The sequence below is a fragment of the Arctopsyche grandis genome, chromosome 7 (genome assembly GCF_051622035.1).
Source record: "Arctopsyche grandis isolate Sample6627 chromosome 7, ASM5162203v2, whole genome shotgun sequence".
Classification (NCBI taxonomy): domain Eukaryota; kingdom Metazoa; phylum Arthropoda; class Insecta; order Trichoptera; family Hydropsychidae; genus Arctopsyche; species Arctopsyche grandis.
In genome coordinates, this window is record NC_135361.1 from 30824043 (window position 1) to 30850193 (window position 26151).

A 26151-nucleotide genomic window follows, 5' to 3' on the forward strand; every position below is an offset into this window, starting at 1 on the left:
ATTTATTATCTATTTATACTTAAAAAATTTAACAAAAGCTAAACCAAATAAAAAAATCATGATAATATTCGTAATCAGCAGGTCCAAATTAGTAAGAAATTTTGAATTTCAATAAAAATTATATAAAAAAATACAATTTTCCTATGATGATTACTTTCAGTACAAATTCCGATACTTACGAAAGAGCGGCTTTTGGTTATCGAAGGGTTTTATTACATTTTATGTTTATGTAGTTCTTTATTACTAACTGAATGCTGACGTCAATGGACGCGTTGACCCATAAGTATTGATTAGAGTCGACTATTGTTTCAAAAACCAGGGAGCGTTCAGTTTTTTGTACGTAAATATATTTCAAGTCCACTTCCAGTAACTAAAAGCTATCTTTCATATTTCCAGTTTTTTTGGCAACCCTGCTAAAGTAACGACCATAAGGGGCTAGTACACTTTTGACATTTAAACTTGTCAATGATATTCGCTATGAATCAAGTACTTTTGACTTTGTCAAATAATTACAAATTTTTAAACCAACAGATATAACTACGTATACTTACATATACATATACATTACATATATTCGTTCCAATGAGTCAAAATTAATGGCCGTATTCGATCTATTATACATGCATACATACATATATGATACAAATATCCCATAGTATTTATATGGTTTTTTAACAATGAGTAAAATATGTAAATTAACATTCGATTTATTAAATTTATTGCATATTCACATGATCATTTATGTATAAGCTTATATAAAATATTATAGATGTACATAGTTTAAGGTGATTAATAATTTATGGATTTCAATTAATTGGGCCATCGCTTTGGCTTAACTGACCAACCAAATTTTGAAAAAAATTGCATTACATATCCTCATAAAGTCTTTTTTCATGGATGGTTCCTAATTTTCTATAATTCTGTAGTATTCAAAAATCTCCAAAAATATTCTTAAATTGGAAATCTAAACAGTTCAACATTACAATAAAGAAGCAATATTTAATACTATATTTATAACAAGCTTTCTCATTTCAATAACAAATCATAAAATATTTTCATCTATAACATTGGAACAGCAGTTCCTAACTTTTTTAATCCAACTATCCCTTAACAGCATCCATAAATTGTACATTTCGTATTGTAAAAATCTATATAATTTCTGATGTTGTAAAAAATCAAGCTAATCCGACACTTTTTTTAAATTATTTTCTTTATTTAATAATATAAAAGTGAGTGTCAACTATTATCACGGTTAGAGTCTCCGACTTTATTGAAGTAAATTCACTAATAAATTGAAATGTCATAAACTCTTAATAAAAATCGTGAATTTAAATTACAATATAATTAAAATCGATGAATATTTTGAAGCACGTATTTTGATGTGTTGAAGCCAATACCAATTGTTTCCTCCGTTTCATAAACATTTTAACTTTCATGTTTTTATTGAATTAATTTATTTTTACTTTTTATTTATAACTATTTCATTACGAATAAATCAATAAATTGGGTAACATGTAAATTTTTAATGATTTTAACTTTTAATTCTTTTTATATTTTGAAAATCGCTATTTTTGTATTACCTACTATTTTAAACGTTGACAAGAAAAGTCGATTTTACTAAAATCGTTCAAGTTGGAGAAGAAGTCGGATTCGGAGCCAAAGTCAGAGTCAGAGTCGCAGTTGAAGCATAAAGTAATAATAGTCGGACTCAGAGTCAAACTCCACACCCCTGATTAGCACTAACAAAATTGACACCGAGCAACAGCGCACAGACGAAAGCGCACAATCCAAATGAGCACGATTATCGCACTTTTTTTTCCTGACTTCATTTCTTTTACTGCTGGAAATAATCAATATTTTTTTTTTGCTTTATTTAAAACTGTCAGATTTTTTTAACAATTGTTTTTCAAAATGAGATAATTTAATTGTGTTTATTTCACAAGTACTAACAATATACATATTATCAATTCCTATATTATGCTACCGAATTTCAAAAATATACTTTATTATTTGAATTTCAAGTGAATATTTCAAAAACGGTGACCGGAAAAATGCACTCCATAAAGTTGCACTCTCGAGACATCCAAACTTTCAACGATACTCAACGAGAACTAACGCAATAGAATTCCACAAAAAAGCGTCAAGGGGTATTTGTATGTTATCCAAGGGTGCTAACCTTTTTGTGTGGAATTCTATCGCGTAAGTTCTTATTGAGCGCTTTTGAAAATTAGGACTTCTCGAAACTGCGCTACTATTTAGTGCATCTTTCCGGGAACCTTCAAAAACAATTCCTAAATCAACCCCTTTTAATTATGTAAGTTCATAAATTACACTGTTTGACACGAAAAATGATTCAGAGACAAGATATGACTTTTCTTATAGATCTACATATGGCCAGTAAACACGAATCTGGTAATAAAACATGTTGATTGGGTCGAGATTCGGATATAAATGTGTTTTTTAAATCGCGCGATTTTTCTATATCTTGGTGTTGTTCGGTCGATGTCTCAATATCTGTAAATTTCCTGTTCAAAATGAATATTGGAATCTATAATCGGGTATTTTATCTTCCATTTCTAGTACTTTTCAGCTTTCAAATCTCTCTAAGTAGTCGTCCAGTTCAAATCAAAAGTCAAAAGTACGTATTTTCACTTGGGATTTTTTCCCACTGTTAATACTATTTTATATCGAGTATTTTCTATTGAAACATGTTTATTGGGATAGTGTTCTGGCTACACTATTTTTTGGTTTTCGTTTAAAAGGATTAATTGGAAGTGTGATGAATTTTAAATCGGTAAAATTTCGAGCTAAAAGCTCGTACTAGTATCTGAATTGAATTAATAGGGATAATATATTAAATTGTCTTTAAATAAGAATTAAATAAAATTCCACTTAGAAAAATCATATTTCGACTATTCTTATGGATTAATAACAAAAATTCTATTGACAACTGGCTTACATCGATAAAATAAACGATTTCAAAAGTCATATCTCGTCCCTGAACCAAAAAAAAGTCGTCATTTGTCAAACAGTGTTATTAGAGCAAGTGCTAGAAAACATCAAATGAAACAATGTTCTCAACACGAAGAATATACCAACAACGATTGGGAATACTAGAATTTTCAATACACATATCGTAAAAAGTTTTAAATGTACATAATGCTTATCTTCTTCGATGTTTGCACCTGCTTTTCAATCCGTGATATACATACATACTATCCGGCAAATTGGACACAAACCACTTGGAATATATTAACTTAAGCAATAACGTAAGAAGTCATAGTAAAAATGGATAGGTATCGGAAGCCATCTCATGCAGTGTTTGGCCAAATGATGATCGGTGCGCTGAAAAGTCGATTTTCTTTAATTTGTATATACGTACATATCTCACAATTTTAATACCTTTATCCAGGTTAAACATCACTATATGTATGTATTAGAATAGTAGGGTATGAAGTGTCAAGTAAAATGTTTCGTCTGAGCTTCTTCATACTTGTTCAGGTGATAACATTCCAACCATTGTTAGTGCACCAAGTGGCTGAACGTGTTGTGTTTGTACTCTAAGTCGCCTTTGCATACTTAAAAATTCCTCTTCTTTGATATTTTGATAAAAGCAAAAAATTATGAGCCACATCAACAATAGTAATCCTGAAATCATTTATTATATTTCAATAATAAGTACACACCAAAGTGATACATATAAATCTTAAGTTATTCAACATACCCGTCTTCAAGAAAGTCAAACTATAATCCACAGCGTCAAAGTCATTCGCATATAACGGTATTTCATTGAAGAACAAAAGCAACAGCACTGTCATCAACCATGGAATCAATAGTAATCGTTTGGACTGAAATAAAATAAAAATAAACTTTCTACCATTAAAAATTGAACATACATTAAGAGGGCTGGACACCAGCGCCTTGTACATACAAACGTATTACACTTCTCCATTCCTCAATTATGGCACTAGATACATTATTTTTTTTAATATGCTATGGATATCCACCATAGAAATGTTTTTATCTTTTTATTTTTTTGAGTAGTTATTTTTTATAGGAGATAGGAACCACCAAACATCTATAAAATCGCTTCGTTTTTACGTCCACGAAAAGAGTCCAGCGTGCTAATTTAACGGTCGATTTAAAAAAAAATACGCACATAGTTGCACAGAAAATATCTTTCTCATACCGATGATGATTTTTTTTTTAATTGGTCCATTGAGGAAGGGAGAAGTCTAATACGTTTGTTTGGACAAGGCGCTGGTGTCCAGACCTCTTAATGGGAAAATCCAAGACAAATGCTTTTTTCATAAATTTGTCAAAAACGCTAATTTCGCTAAGTACGCAGAAACTCATTACTGAATTCATTCCCACTCTTATTGTCCCATGGCCTACTCTTATTCTCCATATATATAAATGACATACCTATTCCAAAAAATCTGTTACATAGCCCTATATGCAGATGATACCGCTTGCTTCCTAAATAGCAAAAAACCAAACACTATTCGTAAAAATCTTGAATTTGCAACTAAAACAATGACGGAACACTTCACTAATTAGAAAACTCAAATTAATCAAACCAAAACAGACGTGATATTCTCAAATGTTAGGAAGCAAAGGCCAAGTTCAGGTCTGAAAACCCCCTCTGGATAAAGTCTGAAATGGCAATCAATAATAAAATATTTAGGATTAACGTTCGATAAAAGAATGAGACGGGTACCTTACATTGAGGCAGCGAAATGCAAGGCGATGTGGGGTATATCCTCCATATACCCAATATTTAATCGCCACAGTTCTTTATCAACTCAAAACAAATTGGAATAATATCGCGCACTCATATTAGCATTATTAACCTATACTTCACCTGTATGGAATAACGCCTCGAATACTAACCTTTCCAAGCACCAAATAATACAAAATAAGTCCCTAAATATAATTTATAACACACCCATATATACTAACTTGAAAAAATTGCATGCCATAATTAATATTCCGTTACTTACAGACATTACTAACAAACTAACCAGTAGATTCTATGACAGAATCACTAATAACCATACTAACACACTTATGAAGAGTCTCGATGATTACAACAAAATGTCTATACCATTCAGGTATAACACACAGATTACCTAAAAACAATCTGCTTTAAATCGCCGACTTTAGAGAGTCTTTAATTAATATTATGTATTAGATGTATTATGAGCATTTATAAGAATTGTAAATAGGTTTTTGAGCTCTTTTTCCTATTATGCTGTACATTAACATTAGAATAATATAATACTATGATTACTAACAAAATTAAATTAAAATTATAAAATAGAAAACGATCAGTAGATCAGTAGTTATTAAAATAGATATAAGATGTATTGTGAACATAATTTAGTAATAATAAAAAACATTTAAAAATCAAAATCAAATTACTCAATTCATAAACTGTCATAAACTGAGCAAATTAGACAGTCTGTTTTTTTTTTTTTTTTTTTGAAACTTAACCAAATTAAATTTCACTACATAACCATAACGATGCTTATTTCGAAAACTTTGAAATTATTTGTTTATTATTTTCACAAAATTTTAAACAAATAATTTCATAAAAACAGCTTAAATGCAAATATAATGCAGATTGATCGTCTCCTGTTAGAGTTCACCATTTTATCTAACTAAATTGTTGTGACGGATTCAATAAAATTGGAATATTTCACAAATTCAGTTGAATTCTGAATTTTTAATTGTTCCAAGCATAATATGCTTGCGGTTTGTGATATATCATTCATCTCATCTTATCCCTCCCCCGTTACTTACAAATTTATATCATTAAATATTTTTTTTTAAAAGGATCCAATTATAAAATTTTCATTTATAGATTAAGAATTAAAATATTAATAATAATAATGATAAAAATAATAATAATAGTAATGATAAAAATAATAATAATAATAATAATGATAAAAATAATAATAATAATAAAATTAAATAAATTCTTCGAAAATTTAAGTTCGTTGATTGTTAAATATACCTATACCTACATTGTAGAAAGTATTTAGTACATATTTTCATACATACATACATATGTACAAGATTGGCCATAGGTGTCGCTTTGTGGCAACCTGTCATGGCACCTATGATAAAAATAAAATATAAAAATATATTTAAAAAAAATATTGTAACAAATTAATTTTAATTTAAACATTGAACTATGTGATACGATTCGTCGGATTATTCAGTTACATTTTGACATTAATTTACCAAACAACGAAAAGTGTTACAATCGTTGTAGTGAGTTTTTATTATATTAATTACTGGCGCTAAATATAATACTGATATCAGGAAGGTGGTAAGTTAGGTTAGATTTAAAACTTATATCAATTATTAATATTTTTCGACCATTGTGGGGCATTAGGGACTCCTGTAATTCCACAATGGTTCAAACTTAAATAAATAAAAAATATATCATTACATATTTCTATTTTGTGTATGTATGTACATATGTACATATATGTATGTATATATGTAATAATATAAATTTTAATTTTACCTTAATTGCTGCGTATACAGTTATTGCATTGACGATAACACCAGCAACGGAAAATGTGAAGCCGATAATCTCTGAAATAAAAAAAATAATACCATATTTAATAATTGATTTTGAATCTTTATAGTATTGAATACGACAAGAACTAAACCCATTTTCTTAGAATAAGAAGATTTTTCGATTCGTTCATTTTCGTCATCATCATGATCGTCATCGTTTATAAAAATAAAGGAATCCATTATACTGTACACCTAAAAAATATTAAAATAATTAAATTATCTTCATATTCAAATTCATTAAATTGTAGACATAGTTGGTTATATTGTGAAAATCAATCAATTATTTACGTCTAAATTAAAAAAATTATTAATAAAGGAGGTATGTAAAAATAAAGACATTCTACCCCACTCCCTCTATCAACGATCACACCACCCGCACCGCTACCCCCGTCATCTCGTTATCTCTTTAATGGTAAATTTGCATCCGCTATCAAGAAGAAATTTGAAAGTTTCCCTTCGACCGTACGTGACATATAAAATTAATATACTCGGGCAAACTACATATAAAAATAGGTTTATTTTATTATACTAGTGTTGTACCCGTTGATATTTCAACGAATGATTTCGGAAAAATAATTAATACATGCATTAAAATAAAGTTATACATATGTGTATCATAATAATAACAAACAGCAATAATTGTCGGAATCGGAACTGAAATAAGAACCGAGAATCGGAACTAAAATGGGAATTGGGAATAGAAACTAAAATTGGAAATGGGAATCGGAACTGAAATCGGAATCGGGAATCGGAATCTAAATTGGAATCGGGAATCAGAACTGAAATCGTATCCGGGAATCGGAACTGAAATCGAAATCAGTAATCGGAAATGAAATCAGAACTGAAATCGTATCCGGGAATCGGAACTGAAATAGGAACCGGTAATCGGAATTGAATTGGGAATAGAAACTTAAATTATAATTTGGAAACGTAATTGAAATATAAATCAGGAATCGGAACTGAAATCGAAATCCAAATTGGAACCGAGAATCGGAACTAAAATGGGAATTGGGAATAGAAACTAAAATTGGAAATGGAAATCGGAACTGAAATCGGAATCGGGAATCGGAATCTAAATTGGAATCGGGAATCAGAACTGAAATCGTATCCGGGAATCGGAACTGAACTCAAAATCAGTAATCGGAAATGAAATCAGAACTGAAATCGTATCCGGGAATCGGAACTGAAATAGAAATCGGGACACAAAACTGAAATCGGAATCCAAATTTGAACCAGAACCGGAACTGAAATAGAAACCGGGAATCGGAATTGAATTGGGAATATAAACTTAAATTATAATTGAAATATAAATCGGGAATCGGAACTGCAATCGAAATCCAAATTGGAACCGGAACCGGAACCGGAACTGAAATTGGAATCGGGAATCAGAACTGAAATCGTATCCGGGAATCGGAACTGAAATCGAAATCAGTTATCGGAAATTAAATCGGAATTGGAAATCGGAACTGAAATAGAAATCAAGAATTAGAACTGAAATCGGAATCCAAATTGGAACGGGAACCGGAATCGAATTCTAAATCGCAATCGAAATCATTATAATAACTGAATTTTTTTATTTTAAAATCTACATAATTGTCGATGTACTCGCACACACATTTTGTCCGTTTTTATATATAAATAGGTATATTATATTGTTAAAATGAGATAAATATAACATTGTAGGGTATAAATTTACATTTTAGGTTATGCCACAACTACGCATCAAAAAAACACTATTTTTACTCAAATATGATGTGAAATTTTAATAACAATTCATAAGTATGTTAATTTTAAATGGAAAAATACTCAGTCAAGGTCAGAACACTCACCAATCCCACTGAACTGATAAGAAGGGTCCAATGACGAAGATTAAAGCAGCAGAATTTTGCAAATTTGACCATCTCGAGCTATTTGAATGGTGTCAAACGTATCAACATTCGGCATATTATGTAAGTAATTGGTTTATTTATTGTGAATTGACAGTTTGCAGTATAAATAAAACGTACGTAGTGAGAAAACGTATTGGCGCCAGGCAGGCGACAACACGTCTGACACCGATCAATACGAGTGGAAAACTGACTTTTCCCGGAACACGTGGGAAATTCTTGGCAACAAAACGCGTTTTCATTCGACGAAATATGTACAAATAAAAAATTCGAGTTGCTTATTAATTTTGACCAGCAACGTTTAGTTCCAATTAAGCAATATTAATTCTTACTTTTGTTTACAGCTTGGAAGCTAGTCGTCATAATAAGAACCAAAGTGGGTGTTGGTCCGATTTGTTTAATCGGAAAAAATTCAACTGCAGCGCATTTCATGTCAATTTTTATGTGTTGAAGGTCATAGTTGATAGTGTGATCTACATTAAATAATATAGTATGTGTGTATAAAATTCTTCAAAGTTGAGATAATTGCCTGGCGTTGATCGGGCGGGGAAAATATTATGGTTTTTCGAAACAATTTATAGTTGTAAAGGTATAGTTGTATTGTTGTAAAGGATAATGCATAAAATTTAATTTAACTTATACATATGTATGTCTAATAATTTCTTTGGAATTAATCGTTAATTGTTGAGTTTGAAATCTGCTACATGTTTTAAACGAACCAGATATTTCGTATTTATTATTCGTGTATAAATGTATGTATGTTCAGAAAGAGGGTTGAAAAATTCTGATTTAATGAACGATAATAATGAAAATGTTCATTGTTTAGTTTGCATAAAATAATTAAAGTGAATTAGTTTGCATCAAAGAATAAAAAAACTAATCAATTAACATGAAATAAACTGTATCCATATTTATCGCCTATTCTAATAAGATGCTATGTATTATTTCATTATATTAATAAATATCAAATTGGGCTTACCTTTTTTGAATATTCCAGTCAACTTATTGAGATCTTTCTACAACTTATTCGGATATGGTGAACATAATACATATGTATATCACGTTATTCGCAATTTTTTCAAGCTTTTTATTATAATTATATAAATATAAATCATATTATATTATTTTTCATAGTTATTAACTGTACTATTCATGTCCATGACATGTAAATATAAATACACATTTATAAAAATACGTAGCTAAAGATTCAAAATAAGGCTCAAGTTTGATCAATTCAGTACATTGCGGTAAATTTGATCAAATCGTCAACCATTTGGTCAAATTGTAAAGCTATTCATTGATTCATTTTTAAGTTGTCTCTCTTTAAATCAGCCTGAATTCCGTGGGATGAAAAAAAATTAGAACAGTAATTTGTTCAATTACAAACTTTAAACTAACTAGTTCGCCCTCAAAATGAACACAGTGATTAAAATGCGTCGCGGCTAATTTTTTCGTATGTTTTAAAGCGTATCATCTTAATTTAGATAAAAAGCTTTAGGCAATATTTATTATATTAAAAGTCATATTTCTGAGCTTCCTCGTATGTAGGTGGTGGAGTTTCAAAAGATTCAGAAGCTCTTATATGAAGTGCAGCTTCTGCATTTTGACTTTGCAAACCCAGAGCTTCGTCTTCTTTGATCTTTTGATAAAAACTGAAGACAAACAGCCACGTAAATACGAAAATTCCTAAAATTATAAATGAGAATCATATAAGCTAGTAACTTAGAATTTTATATTGTTAATTGATTTGTATTCGACGTGTAATATTATACCTTCAATCAATAATCCAACGAGCAAAGTGCATACAGATGTTATTAGCATACCGTGCAAAAAAATGATTAAACAATGAAACATCACATATATGCCAAGATAAAACATACTCAACACCACTGTCACTAGCCATGGAATCAATAATAATTTTACAGACTGAAATTCAAAGGGAAATAAGTCTAAAATTCCATGTTACGTATGTCAATGTGAAAATTTAATTTAATTATACCTGAACAGCAGCATATATAGTCGTTGCATTGACGATAATACCCACAAAGGAAAATGTCATGGAATATATAAGATTTTTCCTAATTTCTGAAATGAATCAATTTATAGATTTGAACCAGAGTTTAAATTGGTTTAATACATTGAACACGACATGAAGACTAAACCTGTTTTGCGAGAATTTGAATAGATGTCTTTAATTATTAGGTCATTGTTTATAGAAAATAAACCGATGGAATAGATGAAATCTATAATGAAAAACACCTGAAATATATTAAAAAGAATTGAAATATTATAATAAAACTAAATTTATATTTGAATTAAATGAATATCAGTTTTCAGATTGCATATATTGATACTTCGAGTAAGGGAGTCGAGTCTAGTTGTCATACTTTTTAGTTCACAATTTTTCTATATTTTTCTATTAATAATAATCATAGTTTCTTTTTAAAAATTGTAAGTTTAGATCATTATCTATCTACGTAAATAAATTTAATATGAATCAAATGAGTATAAACATTCAAATCAATCATTTAAAAAATATATATTTAATGTTGTATAGCAACGGAGTTATTTACAATTTGACAACCAGATCTGGTAATAAATAAAGTAAAAATCATCAATTTTGTAGAATTTAAGAATTGAAAGGCATAAATAGAGGGTTGGATAATATATTTAATAAGATATTTAAGTCAATATAATAAAAAAAATATATGAAATAAATTTTAGACAGTTAAGATTGTCTGAAGACGACGTTTAGGTTGTTACGATTTCTTTCAGTATACGTAGACAAATTGTTTTGATTATTTACTACATATATAAATACGTATGAAATATATTATAATTGACCAAACATATGTGTATGCAGATATTAATCCAAAAACTCATTTTAATATTAGTATTAGTGTATGTACTCACCATTCCTAGCCAAGCTATGGTTAAAGTCCCGGAACGAAGCCCAAAACACAGACATTTCTTAAAAATAGGCATCTCTAGCTAACCAAAAGGAGTCTTATTTAAGTGATTGATTTCGATTTGATAATCAAACATTTAATTGGAGCAAACATTTTGACATTAAACTAGAAAATTGGGCAAAACGACGCATTGGCGCCAGACTGGCGAAAACACGTCTGACACAGATCGATATACGTGAACGACTGATTTTCCTCGTAACGAGTGGAAAACTTGGCAACAAATTTCACCCTGAAGAAAATCGGCACTATAGGTACCTTATGATGATATGTTGAATCGGAAAGAATTTCATGCGCAGTGCATTGAAATTTCAGCGCATTGAAAATCGTGTCAATTTATTTATGGTTGAAGGTCTAATGGTAACTTAATGCCAATCCTCGTTTACGATTTATTCATACGTCATGAAAATCCACGTAAATCTAATAAGGTTGATATTCAAAATGTGTATATTGAAAGGCATTTTTGATAACTGTAAACATAGTAAATATACGAAAAATACCGGTACAAGAAAAAATCCGTAAAAAATATATATTTTTGACTTTTAAAATTCGTTGGAAAATTAATTATACGTATTTTAAAACAATAAAAAATTACAATCAATAGAAAAAACATCTGACTATTGATTCCAATACTCACTTTGAGCACAGAAATACTATATTATGAATTAAAGACCACAAAAGCCGAAAAACTGTAAAAAATTGCGCATTTTTTTAAACCCTCATATCTCGTAAAGGAGACCCAAACAACAAAAATCATTATCATATTAGAATTCAGTGGATCAAATTTAGTAAAGATTGGTTAGTCTCCGCTCTGGCAATTTTTTTGTTGCTCAGTGTTATTATATTATTGTAGGCCATTGTGGCTCACTAGGTTCTTCCTGTAATGTATATAAATAAATAATAAAATTATAATTCGTATTTGTGTATTTCTTTCTCAGTAAGATATGTTTCTATGTCAGCGGTGGTGAACCTTCTTGTGCTCACGTACCCCAAAATCAAATTCCAATTTATTTAAAAAACAATTAAAACATATACTTATGTATGAACATCATTGTTATTTGGATCATTGTAAATTGTAAATTCATTTATATCAAACAAATTAGTTTATGTCATATTTTTTTTAAAATGGCATTTTACATATATAATATATGTAAAATAAAATAAATTTGGTTTGTATGTACTTCAAATTTGGTATAAAAAGAATACAAAATCTGAAATTCCGATTGAAAAACCATTGGATTGAAAATCAAATAATATATTCCTCAAAATGTAATACAAATAAAATATTGTACGCAATTTTATATTTCATCAAATTCCGTAAAATTTATATACATATATATAATATGAGACAAGTACCAATTTTCACAATTAGCATTAAAAATAATAATAATAATCCATTTCTTCTTTTCAATTTTAACACTTATGCAATGTGCTATTTTGTCATGTTATAGCTTTTATTCTTTTCTTTTTCATTTGTTTATCTTGTATTTATCTTTTTCGTTTAATTATCTTTGTAAAAATCTGTAATTGGTCTCGGATGTTTTATATGTAAATATATTATATATTTACTTTTTGTTTTTATGCATGTCTACATCTTGTTGTCTGTTGATTTTTCAATAAATAAAATAAAAAATAATAAATTCACGATTAAATACAATTTCAAATGAGTTTTATACAAGATCTTTCTCTTTTAGCAACTTTTTACAACAGTTTCAGTTTCTGCAGATGAAGTTTGTAATGGCTACACTTGATTAACATTACTCGGCACTTCTCCTTCTTCTTCTTCTTCTTTGATTTGTTGAAAGAAACTATACACGAAAAACCATGCAAGAACAATCACTCCTGAAATTTAAATTAGCAATAATATTTTTTACAAATAAATACTTATATAAAAAAAAATATATTTTCATATATATATATATGTATATATATATACATGTGTATGTATGTATTTTAAGAGATTCAAAATCCATGGTGAAGTTTTTAACATACCAGCAATAACCAAACCCATGAGAATGATTGGAATTGATGAAAAAACAATGCATATAAACAACTCGTATATGATAAACACTAACGTTCCTGATGGTACAATGAATAACCATGGAAGAATCAAAATTTTTTTTGCCTGAAATAATAATAAAAAAAAACAGTGAAAATATATTTTTATTTGAGAAAATATTTTAAATAAAGAAAGTATTTTAGAAAAATCCTTGAAATCAAACCTTAAATGTTGCACAGATTAATGACACATTAACGAGAAACATAATAATAATTATAGCAACGGCGTACTCCAAATCCATCGTCAGTAAACCTGTCACTGAAATATTCAATTGTTTTATTACAGCAATAATCAATTTTATGTGTTTTCTGTATTATAATTGAGCTTACTTATTAAACATGTCCCAGATGTTTTACATACAAATGGTAGAAATGGATAAAACACCTAAAATATAGAAATAAAACTTAAGTTTCAAATATAACACAAAATAATTACTATACATATAGACCTAGTTTTCTGCAAAGTACTTAAGTCTCATGAGTAATTTCTTAATTTTTTATTTACCAAAAATATGAAATAGTAGAATCTACAACTTTTTTGTTTATTATCATTATATGTGTATGTATCGTAAGCTTTATTTTATATTGTAACATGGAGATCTGATGATTAGTGTTCATCGACCACTGGTTTACCAGCACTGGTTGCTTAATCGCGCGTTCGCGCCAAAAAGGCGTCAGCCAATCGGTAAGCTGTATGAAACAGCCAATAAAATCCCCCGACTCATCGACCAATTTCTCTGCGCTGAATGTACACGTTGTGTATAAATAGTCGGTGGATTGTTCCGTAATTAATATTTGAAGCTGGCTGGTCGACGGGTCTACAATAAACTACCTCCACCACTACCACAATATTTATATTATATGTATACTAGTTTTGTATATATATATATATATATATATATATATATATATATATATATATATATATATATATATATATATATATATATACATATATATTGAAAATATATAAAAAATTACTCACAAGACTCACGTATATAATATAATTATTTATACAAAAGTTCGTTATATTTACGTCTATTTATGTACATATGTATTTAAAACTAAAAATTATATTGTATTTACTAATCCCAATCCTCCGATGAAACGATTTACGGTGCGTAAGTTAAAACAAAAACACTTTTTAATGAGAGGCATATTTATGTCTCTGAATATAATTACGTAAGAATAATTTTTATATAAGTTATAGGATTTTAGCTCCAAATTGATAACGACGTATAGTAAAATTTGACACCGGAATGAAATACGTCTTATGCGTATCAATGTACTCGAAGGACTTAATGTTTGAGGCCTTCGATTATCTATTTTTTATCTACACAGCATAATGTATATCAATATTATATCGTATTTTTTAGGCTATACTATTATAAAGGGTCTTTCAATAGGGACGCTTGAAATTTGATAGGTTATAGCCAGGGCGGGTCTGAGGGGCAAGCAGCACAGGCGGTCGCCTGGGGCGCTGGAGGCAGGGGCGCCAAAAACCAAAATAAAAACGTAATAATGCATATAATTTAGTAAGCGTCTGTCAACCGAAATTGGCAGTTTACTCTTTATTTTTATTTTATTTTACATATATACATATACGGCCGCAAGGACCATTGAATTAATTTTAACAATTAATTAAGTATTAATCCATTGAGACATCTATGGATTTAGATTTTATGCACAATTATTACATATAATACACACAATAAATACAAAAGATTATTGAGACATCTATAGATTTAGATTTTGAGCATAATTTTTGCAAATTATATACACACAATAAATACATAAGATTTTTTTTTTGTGACAACAGGAAAGGATTTATTTTGCCAATTCGAGGAAATGTTTCAACAATGATCAGATCAAATTGGCAAACTCTGATAAGTAACGATCGATTTGGAGTCACAAAACCCCCAAATCTAACCAGCAGTTTGGCGGATCGAACCAGTGATCGCATGGTGCTAAACATATACGCTACCATTAAGCCAAACTGCTTGAACTCTTGTTCGATTTTTCTTCCAATATTTTTTTCGACCCCTTCAACATGTGTGCTCTTCACAAAAAATTTCAAGTATAATTCTTGTATCAAGGTGATGAAAGTAGAAATAAAATCACTAAATTTAATAAACCGGAAGTGGGATTTTTTCCACTTAGAAAATTCAAAAATGCTGTGACCACGATTCTTTCCACATCCCTGAACGTATCAAGCTGATAATTTATATTTGTATTTTCAGCTTTTGATCCACAAGTTTTAGGTACATACATATATGAATATCTTATAAACAGTTTCCCCCTTTCTATGTCAAACAGGATAATATTATAATAAAAATCACAAAAATGAAATGTATTTTATTTAATATTTACAAATATTATACATATTATACATTTGAATGATATATACATATATTATACAAACGCATTATCGAATAAATAAATTATCACATCAATTTTAAATTGCGACTATATTTCTTTGGTATCATTGCATTAAAATTAAAATTGAGGTGTACATAAAATTGAGTCAATCAATACATTATTAATATAAGAAATGTATTTAAAATAAGATTTATTTTGGAAAGCATCTAATTAATTTCTTATCTAAAAAGGCTATATTCTTTTGGACAATTTAATTTAGATTTCTGCATACATTCCAGCAAATCCAAATTATTCGGTACTTTATTCATATGTATATGTAAATACATACATGTGTAAGCTGCATGCAACAGTCAATATAATGTATAATATACCAAAATATATTATATATACTATATTATATTAAAAAAATCACAATACACATATAATTATTAATACAAAGGATCGTTATATTTACATATGTATATAAAAAAAATAAAGATTATATTGTATTTACTAATGCCAATCCTCCAATGAAACGGTTTATGGTGCGTAAGTTAAAACAAAAACACTTTTAAAATTTAGGCATTTTTAAGTCTCTGAATCTAATAACGTAAGAATTATTTTTATACAAGTTTTATGATCATAACTCCAATATCCGATAACAACGTATAATAAAATTTGACAACGGCATGAAATACGTCTAATACGTGTAAATGTAGTCTTTTATCTATTTTTTTTTGTAAGTACATACACAGCAAATATAATACCAATAGATAAATGATACATATATATCAAACGGTTTCATTAAAATTATATCGTATTTTTATATTTACTACCCAGTATTTAATCTTTATGAAGGCTGATGAGTGGATTAACGAAAATTTGTTTTTTCAAATTCACTCGGTGATTATAAAAACATCATTCAAAATCAGTGATCTTAAAAAATTATTTAAAGAATAAAAAAATATAGTTGTACTAGAGAAGTTTCTAACAATTTTTGAATTTAAAACTTACATATGTACATATATATGTACAACAAAAAGGAATTGGTTGGATACCGAAGCTGATACTTTACAGTCAACGTGCGCTACTAACTATAGCTGTCATGGCACATACATATGTACATATATATGTAGATAATAAAAAATTAAAATATATGTATGTATGTGGATAAATACAATCAAAAACCAACAACATAGATCAGTGGTTAGCGTGTAATGCTATCGATTATTTGGTGATGATTGTAATTGTTGATGGTCGATGTTTGTAATTGGCCTTGAATAATACTAATTTATGTACAATTTTGACAATAGATATCATGTTAATAAAATGGATGTATACATATCTGTATATTTACATATAAAAAATAAATTAAAAAAAAACATCCACTTCATTGTTTATAATTTAGGCAGTTATCTCTTTTCAGGAATATCTACATATCTATGGAAATTCTAATATGCATCTATTATTATTTCTCTTGTTGCAAATTTTAAAAGAACCACGTTCTTTAAACCTTCCCGAATTATATTAAATACATATGTAGGTATAATAAACGGAAAAAAATCATCAATTTAAATTTATTTAAAATATTCAATAGCTTGAAAAAATGATACATACATACATACAAAGACATTATCAAATACCTATGTTTATTCGGTTAAATCATAACACTTTCTTTTCATTGAGGTCAATATAAAATTATTTTGTATAACGTAATGTAATGGGTAGAGACACGTATTTTGGGCATTTTGCTATTAATGCTTAATTGATGCTAAAATAATAAAAAAACAAACAAAAAATGCTAAAATAACAAACAAAAGTGAAATTTGCATAAAATTTTTAAAATGAATAGACAATTTAGAAGGGTCTTCCTATCCCTATGCTCATTTATTATGGGAAGAAATTGAGGGGATAAAACCGAGCTTGCAGTTTACCATAGACGGTGTTTTTCCTGTCGAAACCAAGCATCTGCTTTTTTCTACTACTGTAAACAAAAGAAGACAGTTGGAGTTGTGTATCCAAAAGGCTGCTCAAAAAAGCGTCTTAAAACTAGACTCGCACTCAAGACTAAATGAGACAAATCTATTCCTCCAAATATTGAGTAAACTATTCAATCCATCTGTGGCAGGTACAAAGTCTAATATTAATGTTAAAGAAACAGTTTTGTTTTTTTAGAAACCTGCCATTGTTTAATGTATTAACAAAGGCTCAATGTTTGGAAGGATATCAGCACTTTCTTAGACAATTAATAGAGAATATAAAAGTGAATCCACGTCGGATATATTGCTATTATTGATAGCAATAAAAATTAAATATGAAGAGTTTGGTTGTGCAGCTCTAAAATTTATTTGGTGTCCCGTCAATAGTGTGGATGCTGAAAGGTATTTTACTAAATACAATATAATTACCGATCGTCGCACGAATCTCAAAAAATAATCTGTAGAAATATGCTCCATGTTGAGTTTTAATAAATTTTAATTGGTATTATATTTTTATATTCATATTTTTTGTCTTTGTATTTTTATATTCATGTTTTTTTCATTGTAATTTTAATTCCAAAACATTTTAAATTTTTTAAATTATTTTTTAATTGTTGTGTTGTCTTTAAATTGTATATAAATTTTATTGAAATTCACCGAAATTTTTTATTATTTAAAATTAAACTCTTCTCAATAAAATATAAATGCTAAAATTGAACATTTTTAATGCCCTAATACGCTAAAATGCAAAACGAAAATGTTAAAATTGACAAAAATAGATGCCCAAAATAAATGTCTCTAGTAATGGGTTATATGTATTATATGTAGGTAAATTGTTCAAATATCATTCGTTCGAATTACAATTTGCTCAAAAAATAATAATTTAAGTCATCTAAAAGACATTTCGAGGGAGAAACGCAAACGTTCAAGTCATTTAATTTTGATTGCAAAAAAATATACATATTTATATTTTCACATGTTTATACTTGATCGTTCGTTTTTACAACATCGCTATAGTTAGGCAATGAATCACCAACTTCGGACGATGAAGAAGGAAGTGTTTGCAGTGGAATTCCAGCGTTTTGAAGCTGCAAATTCGACCTTTCCTTTATTCTGATCTGCTGGTATAAACTTAAAACCAACAGCCACGAAAAAATAAGCACCACTGAAATAAAATCGAAGAAAATAAAAATTTTAAAAATAAAAATAACAATATTTTTAAGTATGTATTTAAGAAAAAAAACTGACATGTTAACATACCAACAGCAATAGAAGTTATTACCAATAGTAAATGTATAAAGAAAAACTCCCTCATGTCCTTGGGCAAATATATTTCGTACCATAAGCACAATTGTGTTGGAATTAGATACAGCAATGTTAAAAACACAGTCAGCAACCATGGAATTGTCATCAGTTTTGATGTCTGAAACAATTAAAATGAGCTTTTTCATATATAAAGGTATAATAATCCATAATAATAATTAAAAATAAACCTTGACAGCTGCATAGATCAATGATGCACTCGTGATACTACCAATTACTGAAATACACATATGAACACCCCATCGGAAAGACATCCCTAAAATAAACCATTAGATTATTTTTTTGTTTTATGCCTGTTATTATGTTTGAAATTTTAAACAAGCAATTTATTTATTTATGTAAGTGATTGGTTGTGTGATAATAAATTAAAGCTAAATGTGAATAAACAAAATTAATTTGGTTGAATAGTAAAAATGTATTCAATGGGATTGATGATACAATTATTGAAATAGTTGATAATATCTAGGAATTCACATAGACTCGAGACTGAATTTTAAGATATGTACATGCTGAATATATAATTAAAAACAATATGGCAAAGTATGAAAACGATCGGATAAGAGATAAAAATGACCACTGAATTTTAAGATATGTACATGCTGAATATATAATTTAAAAAAATGGATAGAAAAGTTAAAAAATATTTTAAGTAGAAAAAGTAAAGTTTTAGTCTATAATACAATTGTCTTGAAGCACGTGGTTTATTGTGCCACTGTGCTTAACATGTTTAATGGCCAAGATTTAGGAATAATTCATAATTGAAAATATAAGTAAAATTGTCATATTTGTGTTATTAAAAAAAAAGTTTTTTAAAAACATACCTCTTCTATAATTAGTATATAAAATAATTATTTTGAATAAAAACAACAATTTTATTTTACTACCGCCATCTATGTTTAAAACTAATAAACAAACGATGGATAAACGTCAACGACTATCTCGCCGGGCAGATATCAAACGCGTCTTACACGATATTTTTGCACCATCGTAATGGCAGAGGATCCATTACCTTATATTGATGACCAAAATGAGCAATATGGCAAAGTATGAAAACGATCGGATAAGAGGCAAACTTTTTCTTGAATTGTAATCGTAAAGGAGGTATGTAAAAATACAAAAATTACAAAATAAAGCTATGAGAGGTATTTTGAATGTTGGTAGATTGAAAAGTATAAGAAGTATGTTAGATGAATTGGGATGGATGATCAATATAATTGGCTTTTGTTTATAAGTTAGATCATAAGTTATTACCTATGTATTTTAAGGATTATACAATAATAAATAGTGATATCCATAGTTATTATACTAGAAATAAGAACAATTTAGTTGTAGGTAGAGTAAGGAAAAAGAAAACAGCTGGTGGTGTCTTTCACAGGGTGTGCTCATGTACAATGCCCTTCCTAGTATGTCAGGTCTTCTAAGACCGTGGATGCATTCTTGCGAGGTGCAAGAGACACCTCTCTGAGAGACAGTGCATATAAATATAGTTTATATAAAATTTTAGAGTTAAGTAATTAAAAATGCATGTGATTAAAAAAAGAAAGTTTTATTAAATTAGTGAAATAGCTAAACTTATATAAATAAATATACTATTCATGATACGAATCACACTCACCTTTTTTATATGAAAATCCGAAACATATGAAAAACACCTGAAATCATAAGAAACTTTTTACATCATGTGTGGGTTAAATGTGAAAAATTCATGGTTGGTAATGTATGGTACAAATGTAGCCCATTCCCAAGACTACAAAGAGCGCATTTCTGTGGTAGTCCCCTCTCCAAACATTATTTGTATTTTAGGTTATACCAATTTGTGAGAGATAACCACGAGATTGTTAAATACATAGTATTCTATGGCCCGGGCCATACCGGGCGATTTTGGTCGGCAGATTAGTTGCACGACTGGTCCAAATGTATGCAGTTAGATGGAGCGTGCCTCACCCGGCAACTTATTGGTCCTGGAACGTGTGCAATTAAATAAAATATTTATAATATAATACCGATTCTTAAGTAAGTATAAAATACTGACTGTTAAAATATCGATCAAAATGTATAAAAATAAGTCATGTGAAAAGTATGCAAGTACTCATATTTACATTGAAATATATAAATCAAACTAAATTTAATAACCTTATTCAACTGTCGCTGTGACAGTTGGATATAATATAAAACGCTGCTGATAACGTGTTTATCGGCAAATAATTCGGCGAATAATTGAATTCGGCAATGGCCTTGTTTCTACATATAATAACTACGATTTATTTTACATATAAAAGCATTTAAAAATAACACAAATTAAAAAAATAATTGTAATTATACAAAAATCCTTATAAATATGAAAACAAAATAGGATATAGGATGTGAATAAATTGAGATTTAACTGATTTATCTAATAGATATTTCATTTATTAATCTATAATAGGATAATTTGTGAATACATCACGACACGTTTCATTGAATTTTGGATCAATTTTGTAAAGTAAAAAGTAACGTTTTTATACGCACAAATAATTCCGTGAGCGTTTTTTCTTTCAGTATTCTTTGGTACATACTATATTTATTTATTTATTTATTTTATTTATTTTATTAATTGAAAAATCAACAGACAGGATGTACATAGATATGTATAAAAAAACAAATAGTAAATAAATAATATATTTTATTTTTTTATTTTATTTCATACCAGGAAGGCATTACAGGTAAACCCCAATGCGCCTTCCTGGCCAAATTACAAACAATACAGCATTTTTTATTATATAAGTCACTAAATTACGAGACACTGACTTAAACTCGACAATTAACGAGACATCTATGAATTTTACATACATTTTTATTGTAATATTTACATTAATCATACTCAAATAGTGGTGACATAGTGGGTAGGAAGGATTTTTTTAGCCAATTTTTAATCGGGAATCGTTTCAACAATGAAATCAGAGAAAATTGTAACATCCTATATAACATCCTATATAACATCCTAAATTGTAACATCCTATATGTAACATCCTATATGTAAATAACTATATGACGCGTATGAATGCGTGAACGCGCATGCGCAAATGGAATATGAATGCGTCCATATAGAATGTACCAAAAAATACTCCCCGTACTTGCAGGTTGCCTGCTGCTTCCGCTACGTGCCGACTAGATACAAACATGCCTTAATCTGTGAGTATAATGTCTATGAGCGTTTTGTCGCGTGAACTTTATGTCGTGCGCGCTGTGTCGATGAGCGTTAGGTCCGTGAGCGTTTTATCGTGACACCGTTTGAAATATAATGGTCAGCATACATGGTATAACTTTCAAGGTGAAAACGTTTAAAATGTATGTACACGTGTAGGTACAGACAAATGTAATAATAATATAAGTGGCTTTATTACCTTTAGTGACTTAATTAGTTTCCGCCACAGTCGTATGTGGTGTTTAGTGTTTGACGTGTGTCTGATAAACATTTGTTCATATTACTCGCAAGATGGGGAAGTGCATCATTAAAAGTTGCACAATGCACACCAAAGATGACGGAATGCAAACTAATCATGTATATATATATATATATATATATATATATATATATATATATATATATATATATATATATATATATATATATATACATATATATATATTTACATATATACCAAGAAGGCCTTACAGGTAACCCCAATGCACCTTTCTGGCCAATTACAAACATTACAGCATTTTTTTATTATACAAGTCGCTGAATTACGAGACACTGAATAACTCGCAAATTAACGAGACATCTATGAATTGTACATAAATTTTATTGTACATTAATCAATCTCAAATAGTGATGACATAGTATGTAGGTAGGAAGGATATTTAGCCAATTTTACCGGAAACCGTTTCAACAATGAAATCAGAGAAAATTGGCAAACTCTGATAGGAAACGATTGACCTGGAGTCACAAATATTGAGGTCTGACCAGCAGCACTACAGATTAACTCTGAAAATTCTTTTCAATCGACGTCAGCTCATGGGATCGAACCCGGCGCCTCTCGATGCTAAGCATAAGCTTAACGACCGAGCTATGCTGCTGGCTATATATTATAATATTGCTATTCTATCTTTCTGTGATAACGCTCGCCGTACTATAATAGTCGTTTCGACATACATATGTATGTCACAGCTAAGCCACTGCCAAAACGTATATACGGATACAATAACAAAAGAAAAAAACTTCTGTATATATACTATTTGCTACCAATGTTTCCTCTTGGCAGAGAATTTACCGCCATCTATTGAAAATTTATTTACTTAATTAATTTTTCTATTGGTGTTTTATATTGTTTACATGTATGTACATAGGTGGGTAGTTTTCAACTTTTATTCATATTAAACAATTAAATATAAATATTAAATTAAATATATTTAAAAGGTATTTGAAAAAAATTTGACCGCGTGCGGATCGAACACAGAATCGACACATTTATTTTTATTATTTTTATTTAATAACTTAATATGCCAACACCCATGCGATGATATTTCATCGGGTACAACACTAGTCAAGTATGGCGACGGCCATACCGAAATCTTACAACACTATGACGCCTAAAGCCATTTTTACTATTTTTACATTTCTCTGTTTACATAGGTACCATATTCGCATACACTTCCAATATACATAAATAGACATTATATTATACAAAAAAAATATTTTAATACGATTACATATAACATTTTTCACGCTATTAAATAATTCAGATTGTGTACGAGGTGCATAGCAAAAATCTTCGACGAGTATTGATCGAGAGCCATATTTAGCCTGTTGACTGTTATGCATGGAACGAATTAAATTAAATTGACATATGCGCACTTATTGGTCAGCTAAAGTGTTCTCAGAGGCTTAGCTTCATTACGCAAAACTACATTGGAATACACTCACCAATCCCAGCCATCCGATGATAAGGTTTCCAGTGCGTAGACTGAAACAGCAACACTTATCAAAGATGGGCATATTTTGGCCTCTGAAACTAATCGAGTTGAAACGATTTCAATAGTGTTTATTGGATTTATGTATAATATAATACTATTGCATACGTGTAATGAGCTCACATATTTTGATTCCGAGAAGTAATTCTAGACTGTGAAACGTCTCTTGCGTTTCGATGCACTCAAATGACGTGCTATGCATGTGGTGCATGTTGTGTGTTTACATATGTATATGCAGTCGTAAAATAATTGAGTACTGTGACCATGTTTTTGCGAATATGCACTACAACCGCAAATTCTAAGTAAAGTTTGATTAATTCATAGTACCTGAAACGTCCAACAAAATTGATAATATATTTTTACTTTATCTATGTACGTAGTAACAATAGATGAAGTTTTGTGATCATGCGAAAATTCGAACTCGAGATTTTGACTGATTCGAACTCAGAATCGATTACTGATCACGTTTTCATGATCTAGAAAAAATGTGTGTGTGTGTTTCTGTGTGTTTTGGGGATTTTTTGAACACCGTTAGTTCTATCGAACCAAAACTTGGTATCGGGTACAAAAATTCTTATAGACATGACGAAAATTTTTTTCAAATTTTTAAGTTGACCGGAAATGGTACCTCCCCTTATAGGTGTCCTCTTTTTTTAAGTTTTTGAATTCAATTATCTCCCAAACCGCTGACTGAATCGGATTAATTTTTTTTTACATGTAATAGAAATAATAATGTCTATAACCTTATATTTTTTAAATATTTTTATCTGAACCGGAAGTAGTAGTTTTACTCTAGAGAATCGAGGTTTTTTATGTTTTTCTCAGAAACCTTTTGGTTTATTGAACTGAAATTTTATATCTAGAAGTTTAAGCGTAATAGAAAGTTATGGATAAAATTTGGTAAGCATACCTCAACCGGAAGTGGCAGTTTACTCTTGTTCGATTTATCATCCACTATTTTTTTCGACCCCTTAAACATGTGTGATCTTCACGAAAAAATTCAAGTATAATTTTTGTATTAATATGATGAAAATAAAAAAAAATCACTAAATTTAAGTAACCGGAAGTGGGTTTTTCTCCTCTTAGAAAGGTCAAAAATGTTGTCGCCTGGATCCTGTCCACACCCCTGAACGTATTAAGCTGAAAAATTATATTTGTATTCTTTATGTACTAACTTAGACTTGGTAACGTTTTGGTCAGAATTCGTAAACCGGAAGTAGTATTTTTTTAAATAATAATATAGACGTATTATAATTTATATGTATAATGTATTCCGGGTTCTGGGTATTCCGGGTTTGTCCCGGTTTCAAGCCTCTCCTCCCGGTGTCCCAAAGGGACCTTTCGGGACGGTCAAATGTCCCGGTTTTCGATAGCTGCTTATTGACCTTTCATTGTTCAGAAATACCGACCCCCCCCCCCAGGTATGAAACTACAAAAAAAATGCACGAATCTCAATCTCACTGTAGATCAGTGGTTCTCAGGCGAAATTTTACCGTGGCCGCACAGGTGATAATAATAGTCCCATGGAAATGTCTGGTGGCCGCACCAAATTTAATCAAATAAATTAAAGTTACAAAAAAAATGGATCAATTTATTCATAAAATAAAAGAAATTTTAATATGTTGGTATATATTTATTTAATAATAATGCAAATGGAAATTGCTCAATACTCCTTTCTTCCAGTGCAAGCCGCATTGCTGCTTCTAAGTTTGCGTCTGTTAGCTGGTTTCTAAATTTGTTTTTAATAAAGTGCATTACACTGAATGATCTTTCGCAATATACGGTAGTGGTAAAAATAGACAATATTAATAAAAAAATTTATATTGGTTTGTTTCATTGTCAACGTATATTTCCGACCAAAATTTTTGAACCGAAATATTATTAAAATGGTTATTAAGTACTTGATCATGGCTAATTTCTAATAATGCATATTTTACGTTAGCCCAGTTAATTAATCTCAATACTGAAAAAGATTTTAATCTATTTTGTAGTACTATGAAATTTTCATTTTTCATCATAATAAAAGGGGAAGAT

General features: G+C 29.2%; 3 protein-coding genes across 10 annotated transcripts; all 3 read right to left on the reverse strand.

Annotated features, from left to right (window-relative positions):
* Window positions 1-1378: 1378 nt before the first annotated feature.
* LOC143914366 (uncharacterized) lies at window positions 1379-8671 on the reverse strand. 3 transcript variants are annotated; one of them, XM_077434562.1, is made up of 7 exons: window positions 8424-8669; window positions 6687-6786; window positions 6539-6609; window positions 6067-6122; window positions 3725-3848; window positions 3403-3648; window positions 1876-3345 (listed from the first exon to the last, which is right to left on the reverse strand). In XM_077434562.1, exons 1-4 carry the CDS (start codon window positions 8493-8495, stop codon window positions 6114-6116), a joined length of 252 nt encoding a protein of 83 aa, XP_077290688.1. In that variant the 5' UTR covers window positions 8496-8669; the 3' UTR covers window positions 1876-3345; window positions 3403-3648; window positions 3725-3848; window positions 6067-6113. The 3 variants fall into 3 exon arrangements, with proteins under 3 accessions (XP_077290685.1, XP_077290687.1, XP_077290688.1); XM_077434559.1 differs by lacking the exon at window positions 6067-6122 and having other exon boundaries at window positions 1379-3345; window positions 3494-3648; window positions 8424-8671; XM_077434561.1 differs by lacking the exon at window positions 6067-6122 and having other exon boundaries at window positions 1558-3345; window positions 8424-8671.
* A 3683-nt stretch (window positions 8672-12354) lies between these two features.
* LOC143914348 (uncharacterized) lies at window positions 12355-14822 on the reverse strand. Its single transcript, XM_077434536.1, has 5 exons — window positions 14591-14822; window positions 13835-13889; window positions 13669-13763; window positions 13439-13571; window positions 12355-13288 (listed from the first exon to the last, which is right to left on the reverse strand). The coding sequence occupies exons 1-5, from the start codon at window positions 14660-14662 to the stop codon at window positions 13188-13190; spliced, it is 456 nt and encodes a 151-aa protein (XP_077290662.1). The 5' UTR covers window positions 14663-14822; the 3' UTR covers window positions 12355-13187.
* Window positions 14823-17422: 2600 nt separating this feature from the next.
* On the reverse strand, window positions 17423-24328 carry LOC143914816 (uncharacterized). Of its 6 annotated transcripts, none has more exons than XM_077435172.1 (7): window positions 24241-24328; window positions 24071-24158; window positions 20780-20816; window positions 19335-19420; window positions 19090-19264; window positions 18828-19006; window positions 17423-17846 (listed from the first exon to the last, which is right to left on the reverse strand). In XM_077435172.1, the coding sequence occupies exons 2-7, from the start codon at window positions 24140-24142 to the stop codon at window positions 17844-17846; spliced, it is 552 nt and encodes a 183-aa protein (XP_077291298.1). In that variant the 5' UTR covers window positions 24143-24158; window positions 24241-24328; the 3' UTR covers window positions 17423-17843. The 6 variants fall into 6 exon arrangements, with proteins under 6 accessions (XP_077291298.1, XP_077291300.1, XP_077291299.1 ...); XM_077435174.1 differs by having other exon boundaries at window positions 17424-17846; window positions 19102-19264; window positions 24241-24321; XM_077435173.1 differs by lacking the exon at window positions 17423-17846 and having other exon boundaries at window positions 18402-19006; window positions 19102-19264; window positions 24241-24321.
* Window positions 24329-26151: the final 1823 nt, after the last annotated feature.

Excerpts from the sequence above, each read along its gene's own strand:
- LOC143914366 (XM_077434559.1), bottom strand. The coding sequence starts at position 8,495 with ATGGTCAAATTTGCAAAATTCTGCTGCTTTAATCTTCGTCATTGGACC. Across the intron at positions 6,610-6,686 it reads TTCTTATTCTAAGAAAATGG|AGATTATCGGCTTCACATTT; the intron begins GTTTAGTTCTTG and ends TTTTTATTTCAG. Across the intron at positions 3,849-6,538 it reads CTGTATACGCAGCAATTAAG|TCCAAACGATTACTATTGAT; the intron begins GTAAAATTAAAA and ends ATTTTATTTCAG.
- LOC143914816 (XM_077435172.1), bottom strand. The coding sequence starts at position 24,142 with ATGCCCATCTTTGATAAGTGTTGCTGTTTCAGTCTACGCACTGGAAAC. Across the intron at positions 20,817-24,070 it reads TCATCGGATGGCTGGGATTG|GTGTTTTTCATATGTTTCGG; the intron begins GTGAGTGTATTC and ends TTATGATTTCAG. Across the intron at positions 19,265-19,334 it reads TGATCTATGCAGCTGTCAAG|ACATCAAAACTGATGACAAT; the intron begins GTTTATTTTTAA and ends TAATTGTTTCAG.
- LOC143914348 (XM_077434536.1), bottom strand. The coding sequence starts at position 14,662 with ATGCCTCTCATTAAAAAGTGTTTTTGTTTTAACTTACGCACCGTAAAT. Across the intron at positions 13,890-14,590 it reads TCATCGGAGGATTGGGATTA|GTGTTTTATCCATTTCTACC; the intron begins GTAAATACAATA and ends TCTATATTTTAG. Across the intron at positions 13,289-13,438 it reads CATGGGTTTGGTTATTGCTG|GAGTGATTGTTCTTGCATGG; the intron begins GTATGTTAAAAA and ends TTTAAATTTCAG.